At 41.7% G+C, this 14,670-nt stretch overlaps 1 protein-coding gene across 1 annotated transcript in view; it reads right to left on the bottom strand.

The window, feature by feature from the left end:
• myo3b (myosin IIIB) overlaps positions 1-14,670 on the bottom strand; it is a 51,496-nt gene that overhangs the window by 14,820 nt on the left and 22,006 nt on the right. The window contains exons 14-20 of the mRNA XM_029256584.1: positions 14,205-14,410; positions 10,595-10,706; positions 9,995-10,157; positions 9,625-9,705; positions 8,096-8,204; positions 6,327-6,387; positions 5,304-5,424 (exon numbers count right to left, since the gene is read on the bottom strand). Coding sequence (XP_029112417.1) covers positions 5,304-5,424; positions 6,327-6,387; positions 8,096-8,204; positions 9,625-9,705; positions 9,995-10,157; positions 10,595-10,706; positions 14,205-14,410 — 853 coding nt within the window. The remainder of the gene's footprint in view (positions 1-5,303; positions 5,425-6,326; positions 6,388-8,095; positions 8,205-9,624; positions 9,706-9,994; positions 10,158-10,594; positions 10,707-14,204; positions 14,411-14,670) is intronic.

Raw genomic sequence — 14,670 nt, 5'->3', positions numbered from 1 at the left:
AAAAAAAAGGAAAATCAGGAGGTTCTCCAGATAACAGTTTGAAGGGCAGTTCCTGCATCTGTTTCATACTGAAACAGAAAAGGGATGTTAGTACTTGACAACCTTTTTTACATTGAAATCAATCATCCCCCACTGATGGTGGAGTTAGGGTGGCCTTCCCACCAATCCTTCATATGCTGGAAAAATCCTTAAAACCGTTCCCCAGTCCCATGCCAATCCCCTGTCAGATTCAGGGCGGAAAATCCGTACCGCCAGCAGGGTGGGAAGAAGGCGGATATACACTTGTACAAGTGGTCTCTGGGCTGAATAATGCAGACAGTAATCAAACAGAGCATTTGAATGGATGGGTGGATATGCACCACTGTATCAATGTTTGCTTAATTCAGGGATCACATGAGCTACCGGGTGAAGTAAAGTACTTTAGATCCCCTTGGTGCTCCAACCATTAAATACAATGATTATGATTGTTTCCTGTACTTCTGCTTAGAAAAAATACAGCCTGCAAAGATTTCTTTACTTATTCTATGCAATAAATAAATCCTGGAATGCCCAGTGTAAATGACAAATGATGATGTCATTTGTATATTAGAATGGACCACAATGACCATCTACAAAAAAAATTCTAGGGTACAAATAGGCTTAGAAAAGTGCAAGAAATAACTGTCATATAATATAACACATACACACACTGTCTGAAACCACAGGGTCATGGCGAACCGGAGCCTAACCCTGCAACACAGGGCATGAGGCTGGAGGGGGAGGGGATGCCAGTCCATCAAAAGGGACCCCAAGCGGGACTCAAACCCCAGACTCGCCAGAGAGCAGCACCCGGCCAAGCCAGCTGCACCACTGCGCCACTGCGCCACCCTCATAACATATGATGGACCTCAAAAAGCATATATTGTTTGGTATGTGTTTATACTGAATAGTTGTGCATTCAGTATTAACACATACCAACTATTTCATGGCTTTACATACCATTTTTCTGGAACTCAGTGTCATGAGTACTTGTTACTGAATAATATTATTTCACAGTTGTCAGAAGGAGAAAATACAACCAACTCTTTTGCAACTGTTAGAGTTCAGACTAAAATCATGAAGATGGTTAATTCTATACAGCTAGCCTTCTTCTGGTAATTTGCAGCAATTTATTTCATTAATATTATTACAATGGAAGAAACAAGAACTGCCCATTTCATTATTGCCACTCACTTGTTCAGGGCACTATGAATAACTGCCAAGCTGTAGCACTGTTTATGGGCAAGAAAAGAACTTGAGTGAATTTCTGAGAAACCACAAGGATGAGTGGTTAACCACACCCATCAGTATTAAGAAGATTACGGGCCTGCTCTGGACCAAATTTTTGTTCCGTGAAGGTTAAATCTTCCGACTCACCCTGTTCATCTCCTCGCTTGACACCTTATAAATGTACTGTACACTGAAACTATGTTGGGAATACAGCTGAAGACAGACACATAAATCAAAGGTCTGAGAGCCACAGAAAGGGGTGCGACTACATGTCCAAAGCATGGGGGGGTCGTACAGGCAAATGTGGCACACTACATAAGTGTCTTGTACTGTCTATAAATGGGATGTTGTGATCAAACAGGGTGAGTGGCACAATGTACTGTACTGAAAATAAACACTTGAACTGAACATAATCACAGGAGATGCAAGTTTCTGGTATAAGTGGATAGGTGGGAAAAAACTGTGTAAATATCCATGTAAGTACCTCTTCATTGATCCAGTAAACATATCCAGGTGTGTAAATTGGTGACACTTTAAGTGTTAAATAAGAGGACTGTGCTTAGCAACAAAATATAATAATGAATAGGAACAATGGAAGCAGTTAGAGGTCTGGCATCAATTAATCTGGTTTTTTTTGGGGACATCTGGAAGTCCACATGGCACCACAGACATTATGTGTAACCCCATCATAAGCCATACAGCTCTGGTTTCAAACCTGAAGGAGTGTGTGAACCCAAGGATAACAACACCAACTCCTTATCACTGTTCTCGATTAAACATTCACATTCTAAGAGGTGTATCACATAAGACTCAAGGCACATTTTTGATGATTTGGCCTCTCTGACAGGCATTTTATCATTGCAGTTAATAAAGAGTTTTGTAAACTATACTGTAGTAGAAAAAAATGAGAAGCCAAAAGAAATATGAACAGATTTCCTATATAAAACATTCGCTCATTTAAAATCACACACACACATTTTCTGAACCGCTTGTCCCATACGGGGTCACGGGGAACCGGAGCCGACCCGGTAACACAGGGCGTAAGGCCAGAGGGGGAGGGGACACACCCAGGACGGGACGCCAGTCCGCTGCAAGGCACCCCAAGCGGGACTCGAACCCCAGACCCACCAGAGAGCAGGACCCGGTCCAACCCACTGCACCACCGCACCCCATATTCATTTAAAATCTTTATAAGAAAAAGCCCTGTAACCATACAAAGATTATTTAAGCAAAATATACAGTACACAGCTGAAATTCTTGAAATAATTCTCTCTCCTGACAAAACACAAATGTCATTATAAAGCATTAAAAATACCTGAAGAACTGTTGAGGTATAACTTACAGAAAAATTCAGCAACAAACATATGTATTTTCTTACTACATGTCAAGCTGCCTCACGTACAGTGTGTGAGATTCAGGTTAGAGAAACACTACCTAGTTAGTGAGTGAAACAGTAGTCTGCTGAAAATGCTCTTATTTACCCCGTTCCTTTAGCATTCACTCTTCTCCCCCTTCCAGGTTGAGCGGAAGCCTTCCCTGACACGGTCCTAATTGGCCTCAGTGATGTGCCTCCCCTTTATCAGCGCCTCCCTCCTGACATTTGTGTTTACCACCACCATAATCTTCAAAAAGCTTGTTAACATAAGCAGCTCGGCTTTCATAAATCATAAAGTCAGCGCTGACTGATCCCCGGCGCTATCCTGTTTACCACACTGAGGAGTATGTGGCAGCGCTCTGATCCTATCTGCAGGCTTCCGGTGACGGTTTAGCAGTGCACGTGTCTTCTTTTACAACTTATTTCTGAAACCTCTTCACCTTGCATTAAAGTTGAGGCTAAAGAGACAGGCGGAGAAGCTGGAGGTGACTGGGAATGGGATCTTTTCAGCCTAACACTGGGATGTTTTTTGGGCTGAGTGGGAGTTGCAGGCTTGCCATCAGCATGTATTGAATCTGACACTCAGACCATGGAGCGGTGTGTGTGGGGGGGTGGTTAGGTGGATACTAAGGTTCCTTTCATACAAGATGGTACGGTAAGTGTGCGCCCAAAGCATGGGGCTTGTCCTCCAGGCCCTCTATGAAACACAGGCCCTCCGCTGACTTCACTCAGACTGAAGCTTTAATCTTCTCTTGCTGCGCACCATTCCGCAGGCACAGGAGCCCCAGCAGACCCGTGAAAATAACCTTTTTTAAAATGCATTTTACCCCCTTTTTTCTCCCAATTTTAGTCGTGGCCAATTAGACAATTCTTCAGCCTCCCCCTCAAAGCATGACACCCACTCCAATTCAGGAGGGTTGAACACCGGCGCAAACCCTCCCCCGATGTGAACGCTGCAAGCCAGCTGTTTCTTTTCACTCCACGGGTTGCCGGTCTCATCGGGAGATGTTCAACATGTTCTAGGAGAGCATTATTCAGCCAGTTCCATCCACAGCCCAGGAGGGAACCAAGGTGATTGTAGGTGAGCAAGAAAGGGAAGAGACACAGCTATCTCACCGGACTAAAGGAACATGGGCAGTTTTTGCATTCCACAAACTTCCTTGCCATAGAAGGGTAACATGGAACAGCCACTGAGGAAGCCATGCATGTAAGGAACCTTAACATTCATCAAGCCCAGAAGAACTCCTGATTCCTGAAACAGCTTCTGGCCAATCACAGAATATAGATCAGTATTTTCAGGGGTAGCTGGTAGTGTAGTGGTTAGAGCTGCTGCTTTTGGACCCAAAGGTCATAGTTTCGAGTCTCATTTCCAGCTGTAACACCCTTGAGCAAGGTACTTACCTTAAAATTACTCTAGTAAAAATTACTCAACTGTACAAATGGGTAAATAATTGTAAGTAGCTTAACAATGTAAGTTGCTTTAGAGAAAAGCATCCGGTAATTTCCTGGACCCCTCTCAATGATGGGTGGGTGATGCCAGGTTGTGATACGAGGAGTTATGGTGCACACCTTGCTGCTTTGTCTGGAGTGAATTTGACCAATGAGGACCCTAATCCCAGGTACTGGGACACTGAGAGGGACAATTTCACAGATACCAGCATGCATTTTGTACAGAACTGGATCCATACATAATATGAAAAATGTATGGATTTTTTTTTTTAAAAATTAAAAACAGTCACAGTTATCCAGAACTCAAACCAGACTTTAGGAAAGTGCTGCTTAACTTGACCAGCTAGCTTCAGCAGAAGATTTCCAGATTTCTATAAAAAAAGGTTACAGTGTTTAGCATTATGGTTAATTTTTCATAGCTTCCTTTCCACATAATCACAAAGACAGTGCAATGCTATGCTACAAAATGGGGCAGAGTTGTGACTCCTCAACTCACACAGCAAGCTGCAGTCTTAAACTGAGGGGCTCAGGGAGAGGGTCACTCACACCCCATATTAGCGCATTAACCGCTATCTAACCCAGACCTGCTGTGGAGTGCTGACACTAATCCTGCACCCGCTGCAGAGGCCTGTCTGGGTTACATTATCACCTCTAATTCCCATAATCCCCAGCTGTGCTCCTAAAAGCTGCTCCACCTCTGTCTCTCACCTCCCGACTCCTAATGACATTAACTAGGAGGCCAAAGGTACCCTGCTTCTCCTCATTCACGGTGACGGACTACAACCCCCAGCACCTTAAGTGCAATGAACCTTGCTGGCAGCCATTAATACCATTCAGAGCCTGAAGGGAAAAACACACCGAACATATACTCAGCAAATCAGGGTTTGTGTATTTCTCATGTCACTGTTGTCATACCAGACTGTCACAGCTGCTGAGCCATTACAATGGTAGCCAGCTGAGTGTGTAGTAAGAGGAATACTTCAGAGTGCTGGTGTTACAGTTTAAAGCGTACCACAAGAGCCGGTCGACAAGCCTGCTCAAGTCATCAGAAAGTCCAATAAGAGACCAGTCACAACCCTTCAGCCTGTTGTGGTGAGAAAAGCAAATTGGGGACAGGCCAGGAGGTCTGAGTGACAGAAGAGGGACCTGTTCTTATCGGGTTTATGATAACCTGGTGTCCTTTGACCTCCCCAACAGTTATGTGCAGCTGTTTACCATTGCGTGGCCTCACCTTGTGTACAATGAGTGTCCTGTGTTTGCACAGTTTCCCCAGCATGCTTTACGCTGCCATCTGTTCCGCCTTTATCCTGGCCTCTGTCTTCAACCAACCTGTGCTGACCGCCAGGGTTGACCTGTAAAAGAGCCGCCAACAGCCTAAATGTCATCCTACCAACAAACAGTTATGCAGTTAAAAGTAGGGCTAACCGCTCATGGTCAAAGCTGAATTAGACGCTTACGCATTCATAGCTCACTACATCGCTCGTCTCTTTGACAGAAGCCCATTAACGTGTTTTGCAATTGTAATCACATGCAAATAAACTTCTTCCTCTACCTCTGCACATGGCACAGCACACCGACTTCATTGTCATGGCGAAAATAACAGCAGAGGCACACTTCCTCTCATATTTAATTTTATATTTGAATAAAAGAGTTACAGGAAAGTATTAATCTGCTTAACATTTCTAAGTACATCCTCCAAAGGATTTGGCTTTTTTAATCTTACATATGCTCAGCAGAGTTACTGGCAAAAAAAGTATATAAAAAAAAAAAAAAACTGTACGTTTTCTTCATTTCATCCTTTCAACATCAAATGGTGAGCAGCAAAAATTGGATCAGACTTCAAAGGGCGTGATGTGCTCCAAGTCACAGAGTGACTCTTCCATTTCACATATTGAATTCGAGCAGGATATCAAAGAACTACCAAAGAACCTCAGGTCTTTACTAAAAAAAGGGGGCCTAACATCTGTAGAGAGGGAAGCGCAAAGACAAATCACCTCGGGGAACTGAGGGCATTTATTCTCAGCAGTGAATTTCCAGCCTTTTGATTCCTTTATTCGCAGTGCCACCCCGTCTCTCCACAGGGCTGAAGTTGGCAACCAGCAGAATCTCTTGTCTCAAGGACTTCTGTGCTCTGTACAGAATTACTACATGTTCGCACATACCTGCTACTGCTCTGTGAAAGTAAACCGGCATCTGGAAACTTGTACACAGGTTAAAAACTCCAATGCACAATTACACCACAGCAGAGACTCACCTTTCCCACGCTCTTTTGCTGATAACCACTAGGAGAGTCACTCTTGTAGGTTATGTCACATCTGCAAAAGAACTTGCGGTTATTTAAACTCTTTAAAATTATTAATATCACGTAACTGTTTTGTTTAAAAATAATACATTTACAGGTTTTTTTTTTTTTTAACTAAAATTTATAAGTATGATGATTGTGAGGTTCAAACGCAAGATCGCATAAAGAGATCACAAAACACAGCATCAACATGCTTTGTAACAAATGAAAGGTAATAGCAGATAAGTAAATAGGAACATTTTGGTTTAATTATCACATGTGTATGGAGAGAAGGTAAAAATCATATTACAAAATTTTATAAACATCACCCGAAGTCAAGAATAAAACCGTCAACTTGCACAACACCCCAGAGGAAAACTTGTTCGTCTGATAGTTTACAACACCAAATCTAATAGGAAGGAACCTGACAATTTGTGATGAAATTTGGTCCATATTCTTGGTTTTTGAACATGGGGCTGTATTAGCAAAGTCAGCATGAGAACCAGTAAACCTGTGTTCATCTGCCAGAAGGAAACATCTCTTTGGCTTTCCGATGTTCCAGCATTTATATTTAACATAGCAACCCCACAAGACAAGGAATGTGGTTATTTCTGCCAAAAAAATAGAGAAACTATTTTGTCTTTAAAGAATTTCCTGTATGTATTTCCAGTAACCACAAAGGAGGTTGCATTAAAAACCAAAAAATGTTTTAGTATTTACAACTTTCTTGAAAATTTAAAACAGTTCAAAAGTTTTAAAAAAGTATATTTTTTAGACATTATAAACTGAGAATTCTGGAGTGACATTATTATGGCATTCCATGAATTTTACTGAGATCCCCTGTCGCTTTCCTTCTAAATGCATCATAAAAGTTAACTTTAATTCACTGACAGTCAGACACTCCAACTGTATTGACATTTATTCATTCAGCTGACACTTTTCTTTAAAGGAATTAACAATGTTAAGCTTCAACCCTTACAATTACTTACCAATTTCTACAGCTGGGCAATTTCACTTCAGCAATTCAGGGTACTACAGCTGGAGTTAGGAATTGAACCTGTAACCTTTGGGTCCACACATAGCAGCTCTAACCACTATACTACCAGCTGTCTCAATAGGGTAAACTTCTTGCAGAAGAGAAAAGGCTCATAAAAATATACAAACAAAAATGTTGTCAGTTTATGCAAACATCTTGGTCAATCTCAATCCATTACAGCATGTAAGGCTGTGCATACTAGACTACTGCACATGAGAAATAAACACACTCTTCTGTTCTGCCTCATGCATCTGTGATGCAAACTAGGCTCACAGTAAAGTGAGCTTCCTTAGCAGTGAAATTCCTATACTGTATTTCCAAAATCTTGCTTTTTAAACAGATGAAACTAAGAGGGGGAGAATCCTGGAGAGCCTTAAACACGGTATTTTGGAAACAAGCTGGGCTTTTGAAAAGTGATATGAGTGACAGGTATGGTAAAAGACTTGGTCCATGACAATGGTTTCCCCATGTCTATGCTAGTGGTTAAGGATTGAGGGGTTTCGGGGGTGTCCAGGCTATCTGCAGTATATGCGAGTCTGAATGAAAAATCGGAGGGAAGAATGGAGCTCCAGGGGGGCCTCCCAGCGGGGTGGGGGCTTTCATGTCTTTCACCGTTGTGGGCGGCAAAAAACAAACAAACACGCAGGCAGGCAGAAAAGCTCCATTCATGAGTCCCATGGGGGGTTGAGGAGGATGAAGAACTCACCCCTCATCCTTGTAGTCACTGCCACTGGGTTTTGAATGGGGATCCTGAGCAGGACCAGCACTTTCCCTCCGTGCTGCGAAGCCCTTACGAACACGGTGCCCTCTGTAAACTAAAAAAAAAAAAAAAAAAAAGAAAAATCATAATGACAATCTGACATCCATCTACTCATAATGAAGACTTTTTTTTTTTTTTTAAATAAACACATCATTTGCAAAAACATGTACAATCCAATGGTTTATTTCTGTGTAAAATAGAAAAAAAATTAAGTAAATAAACCTAATCTTTGGTAATTTTTTAATTAGGTCTCTCAGTCACAAATTTACAAATCTAAGATGAAAGAATAGAAAACAAAGTTAGAAGAAGGAAATATTTAAAATGTCACTAAAATTTCATTTTAATTTACATCTTAATTTTCATTTTAAATTATTTACTATGTAAGTTTTAAAATCAGTCACAAGCAAATGACATTGCAGAAAAGAAAATTAGGGATTAGTAGTCTCTGCAGACCCTGCTGAGACTGGTAGAGACTTGTTCATTTAGAAGGTTATTTGTTTATTTAAACACACTACAAAAGCATAACGATTCCTAACACACACAAACACAGACACACAAACACACACACAGTGAAGGTGCTGTAGGATTAATGCACCACCCCCATGGAGTTCCCCTTACCCAACACTCTGCCCCCAAACGATGCTAGCATGCTGACGCTCTCCTTCCCGAAAAAAGGAGATGACCTAGCCCGCTGTGCTGGAAAAACGTTCTCCCTTTGGAGCTCCAAACCCCTTCCTCTCCCCTCCCCTGATACTGCTTACAAGGGATTTTGTAGAAGTCGTGTAACATGGAGAATTGTAGGCCATTGAGATCTTGGCCTTGTTGCAGTGCCTGGAGTGTCACCATGGATAACAATGCAACAACCCCCTATTCTCCCACCCCCACCCAGCCTCCCTTGGCACCTTCCCTTGTCCTCCAACGAGTGGCTCAGAAGAGCTGTAGGCCCACAAAGGTTACTGTGCCCACTTTGATCTCTGTGGAGCCTCACAGAGTAAGAGCTCATTTACATTCCAGATGATAAGGCTGACGGTATAAAAAAAGGCGTCTTGTTTCTGGAATGCGAGCTCGCCGGGAATTCGATAGAGGAAGTCATTGGGAAACAGAAGGGATTAGCCCCGCTGCTGCTCTTACTGGGAAAGAGATGAAAGAAAAAGGGGGATCTCAGTGTGCACTGTTCTAGTGAAACATGGAGACCAAATGCTGCATAAACGTTCAAAAGCTTTCCTTCATACATTATTAATTAATTATTACTGTTTCATAAAGGTTTGCAAAGATCAAAAAGGCATTTCACCAACCTATAAAATACATAGGGCTTTGTGGGTTTTCCCCTCCTTTTTTATAAATGGTCACCAAGAAAACACAGCAGAGCATTCAGCGAGCAATCCGAAACGGGTGGACCTTTTCAGCAATCCAGGAGTCAAATAAAACAGTTTGTTGTATGTATAATGCTGTAGAGAAAAATACCTGATGTTTACCTGATTGTATGCGGATGGCAGCCTCCTCCCTCTGCTTTCTGACTAGCTGGAGATTCTGACGGACAACATAACCCCTCCAGGCTGCAACAAGAGAAGCTAGACAGCTGATCGCTCACAGGAAAGCACCCACCACAAGGACTTATTAAAAGCAGAACAGAACATCTACATCTTCCCAACAACAGCCAAAGGTCTAAAGTGAATGTCTATACTGATACTCTTTTCTAAAATTCCCCAATAAGAAATAACAGGCTGCTCTCTTTTTGAAACAGTAATGAAGTTCTGATCATGGAACAAAGGGCAGAGCATCACTGTACTGCCTGAGAGTACCAAAGTGTGAAAGTTCAAGTCAAAGGCAGACACTTCCTCTTACCTGACTGAATGACAGTAGCACTGAGAGACCGTCTCACCCGCTCCCGGTGGTAGCGACGTGCCCCTAGCCAGCCCTTGGTGTAGGCCTGCATAAGCACTACCCGGGCAATCACCTCTCGCAGCAGGAGGTTCAGCTGCTCCACATGGTAGTACTTCAGGAAGACCTGTCAGAACACCTGCTGGGTAACTAACTTGTACTAGTGGTTCAGCTGTTTGTATTCAAGAATAGCAAAAAAAAAGCCTTTTTCAATAAGCACCATGATGTAAATTTTGCTTTTTTTTTAAAAAAATACTGACCATCTATTGCAAATAACTGCAATGGATGGTCAACATTAATTTTATTGTACTTAGTGATGCTTGTCTGAGAAATTAAAAAACAAAATCATAAAAAAAACATCTCAACAGCACAACACTGAACAAAACACTGACCCAAGTCCAGACCTAAAGGAACCAACCTCATGCCTTTATTCTTTGAGGTTACTTCCCCCCATTGACCCCTACTTCATGGTTCGGGAAAACCACCTTCTCAGACTAACAGACCTCTGCAGGGAGTCTGCATAGGACAAGCAGTAATGAATAATGCCCTGCTGTTTTGATCTACCTTGGTCTTGCCAAGAACCCAGTTCTCTAGTTTAGCCCTTTCCAGAATGGTGATGGTGTTCTCTCTGTTGGCATCGGGCATCTGGTGTGCACGGAACGCCAAATAATAATACCTGAGAAAAGATTAAACAAGTGTAAAAGAATGAGACCAGTCAAGCCTCCATGTAGCTTTGGACAAAAAAAGAAGAGTTAAATGATCATGTGCAACACTAGCTTGATCTTAAAATATATCCTGCAACCTGGCATGTGTTTTTAGGCAGCATCATCATAAATTTAAGAAAATGCAGTTGAAGCATGCAAGAAAGTGTGGATCACTGCCCAGTAATATTTCCACTGATAAAACCCAAGCATATGGGGACAAAGCACAACAATCTGAACAAAATGGCCTTAGAGGTTATGAAAAAACGGGACTTGTTTCCACCTGTTCCAAACCTGCACAGGCTTATTAGTCATAAGTATCTGTTTTATAGGACTTGAAATCATCGTTAGCTGCATTTCCATCACCGTGTGTGGAAGTGAAACATGGAAACGTGAGAGACCATGAGAAGCACCTTGACAGGCATGATGGATAAACAAAACAGAGTTTTCTGAACAAAACAGGAAGTTCTCATCATTACTTTGTCAACAGAGACGATTTTATTTTATTTTGCAAAATGCAACATTACCCATTATGCAATGCTGGTGAAAAGATAGGATGAGCTGCCCCACAAAGACACCTTCAGAAACTCAGTCTAACTTGAAAACTTCCCAGAAGCAAAGTTTTTGAGGTACAAGGATTCAAGGGCAATTAAATTGGGTGCAGTGGTTACACATTTAATCGTGGTTATTCACCAAGTCGCCTTGTGATCTTGAAATGAGTGTGAAAAGGAGAAGTACAGAGGACTGAAGCAATGTGATCAAAATCCCTCTCAACAATGTACAGCAATGCTCATTAAAGCATCAGGGCCACGGGCTATGGGGAGTGGGGGCAGCCACTGTGCAAATGCTCATCTCGTGTCAGTCTCGTAAAACAGAGTAACACATTGGTTCTAACGACACCCATCTTTTATATGTACAGTAGCTCTTCTGTGCCTGCTCTATTTTCTGGTGTTCTGTGGAAGGAATACCAATGATGTGGAAGTTCCTGTTGCTGGGGTGTTCCACGGCGAAATACGCAGATGATTTGGCAACACTCCTAAAGGTTGGTGGATACACTGTAGGAGCCACATATTGACATACGCACTAACTAACAGACGTAATGCAAAGAAATTACCTTCCTGACATGGGCAATGATTCCAGTTTCTTAACCACTGCAATCTTCTGATGCCTAAATTTTGAGTTCAGAATAATGCAATCACTAAACAAAACATACACAAAAGTTGCCCTGTATTATCATATTTTAAGATGAATTACCTCAAGCACTACTATTTCCGTAACTGTTTAGCCAAGATTCGGCGTGCTATTTTATTTCACTGAACCCAACGTAAATTTTGTCTCATGCTTTCACTGGCTTTACAGTGTAACTCATTAACGTTTCCCTCTCAAATTCCTGATCATGTGCCAACACTTATTGTGAAGAGTTAAAGGAACATGTGCTGATGAAAATAAATCTTCCTGCTTTGAATCTGCCGAACTGCTGCCCTTTCTTTAACACTGTAAGGACGAGAGTTTCAGAAGACTTGCTGGAGACCCAAAAACTGTCTGTCCTTGGTAAATCAACGCAAGGGCAACACTACAAAGAAATGTGATCTGAAAAGGCATTAAAGTGTGCGCTCTTCCAATTTAAGAGAGGATGGAGCCAACCAAAATCTTAATGTGCCTCTTGACAAAGTCAGACTTGTTGAGCTACGTTCCCTGCCTAAAGCGAAGAGCAGCTGTGTCTAAAGATGGCAATCAGCACCTATCTTGTAAACAGAAGAAATCTATACATAGGTACGGGGGCTCTTTCGGTGTCCCCTTGCGAACTGTGATGGAAAAGCCAAAAACACAGAGTGGAAAACTGTTCAGGTCTGACACCATTCCTGTGAAGGAGCTTCATCAGCGTGATGCTTCACCAGCTGGTGAGAGGTGGACACGAATGCTGTCGGGTGCAAGTCTGGTGTCAGAGGGTTGGTAGGGGGTCAGTGCTCTCTTCTCCTTCTGCTACACTCTCGGGCTCCATGTCAGAGTTCCTCATACCTAGATGTCTGGCTGCATGAGTCAACAGCATACAATTTATTAAATAGTTTCCTCTCCCGCACCTCATTCAACGTCACAGACCTTTTACTGCCTCATAAATAAATAAAACATCTGTTGCCAATGGTTTTTCTGTTTTTTTTCCCTAAATTCAATGAGGCTTACATTTTATGAAGCAATCCAGGTTAAGAACTACACTTAAGGGAGCTTATAGCAGGCCACCAGCCATGCTTTGAACCTGCCACCACATCTGTAAGGAATGTGCCACCCCCTACACTACAATTTAAAGTATTGTACTGCAGTGACAGTATACCAGCTCTCGATGGGCTGATTCACATTTGACATCTTAACAGCTAAACTTCTGGTTCGCCCATGTGCTGCAGAGTTGTCGAAAGAAAAAAGATACAACAATGGAAATGAAGGGAAAAATTCTTTGATATACCTACGATTTACTACCTTTTACATTAATTCCTGTTGATACCTGCTGGCTTTTGATGGTGAACACAAAATGAACTCCTTGGCAACTTCACAAGAGCCTTTGATATGAAAGCACACATTTAAATCAGTTTAGCTATTGCATAAGTCTGTTTCATTCCTGTCAGTTTCATCGTGCAAAGAACAACATTCTAAATCAGGAACTCTTCTACAAAAAGGAATTTTTTATCAGATTTAAGGAGTAAAAACCCATGTTTTTTTCTCCATTGAAAATATCACGTTAAAGGAAATGTAACCATGCTTTAACAAGAAAAACATCTTCAATCTTATTAAAAGACTGACTCAGTCTCAGTCTATGAGGCTTAGATGAGAAAGGAATTACTGAATTAAAGCTATAACATTACACAGACTCTTGTATTTAAGTGCTTGAGAACATATGAATCCAAACTTTTTTCCACAGCATAATTATGTACCAAAGTATCCTTAGCTTTTATACCACCTACAGTGACAGGCTGCTTTAGAGACTCCACAACATACACTACGAGTGCTAAAATGAGGAGGTCCTATTGCTGTTAATGGGCTCAAATTGTGCTTGTAATCTTTAAAAAACTGCCCTCCAGCAATGAGACTAAACGGCTGCCTGTCTGTTTTTAACGCAGGCGATGCTTTCATGCTAAAACTCCCCAATTGCAAATGCCAACATTATTTTGAAGATGTGAACTGATCAAATTTACTTTTTACACCCATTTCCCATGAAAAGGAATATGTATACAGTAACTTTGTGTACGTGTATTAATAATTAGTTTTTCCCTCTTTCACTTTTACACTTGTCATGCAGAAACGATATGATGAGTTATAACTGTTATTATTGTTAATTACTTCTAATTATGGTTCTCTTGCCCTTCTCAACTTCTCACTCTTTGGCAATACACTTTCATGTATTAAATATATCACAGTAAGCTTGTTTACCCTGCCTCTTCAGGGCAGTGGCAGTGTCCATGATGAAAATTTGGAGCAGTCACCTGTTCACAAAGTCTTCATAAAGGATGCGATGGGAGTATCCTTGCTGGCGGATGCTGACCGTCTCCAGGATCCCAGTGTAGCGCAGTTGTACCATCACCCGCTCCTTACAGAAGCGCAGTGCCTGCCTGTCATCATTGGGCTTTATACAGCGCACAAAATGGGGCTGTCCCACAACCATTTTGGAAAGGAGGTCCATCAGTGAGTGCTGCCAAAATGTGGGGAAAAAAAAAAAAAAAAAAAAGACAGTAGAAGTTTAAGATGACTAAAGAGACCTTCATAGAGGGGTGTGTTGAAAGGCTTTGGGGCTACAGTGCATCCATGTTTACAAACAAGGAAAGTTTGGTCTAATGCAGCCTCTCCGTTTCATGCCAACAGTACTTCAGTCCCTAACCTCCTTTGTACACTAAAATAGAGAAGATGCATCTTTTATAAACACATTATAATGTATACTGTAAGGTTCCAATA

Source organism: Scleropages formosus, chromosome 12 (genome assembly GCF_900964775.1).
Source record: "Scleropages formosus chromosome 12, fSclFor1.1, whole genome shotgun sequence".
NCBI classification, from domain to species: Eukaryota; Metazoa; Chordata; class Actinopteri; order Osteoglossiformes; family Osteoglossidae; genus Scleropages; species Scleropages formosus.
Note: the sequence above shows the minus strand (reverse complement) of the source record. Positions and strands in the feature narration are given on the sequence as shown.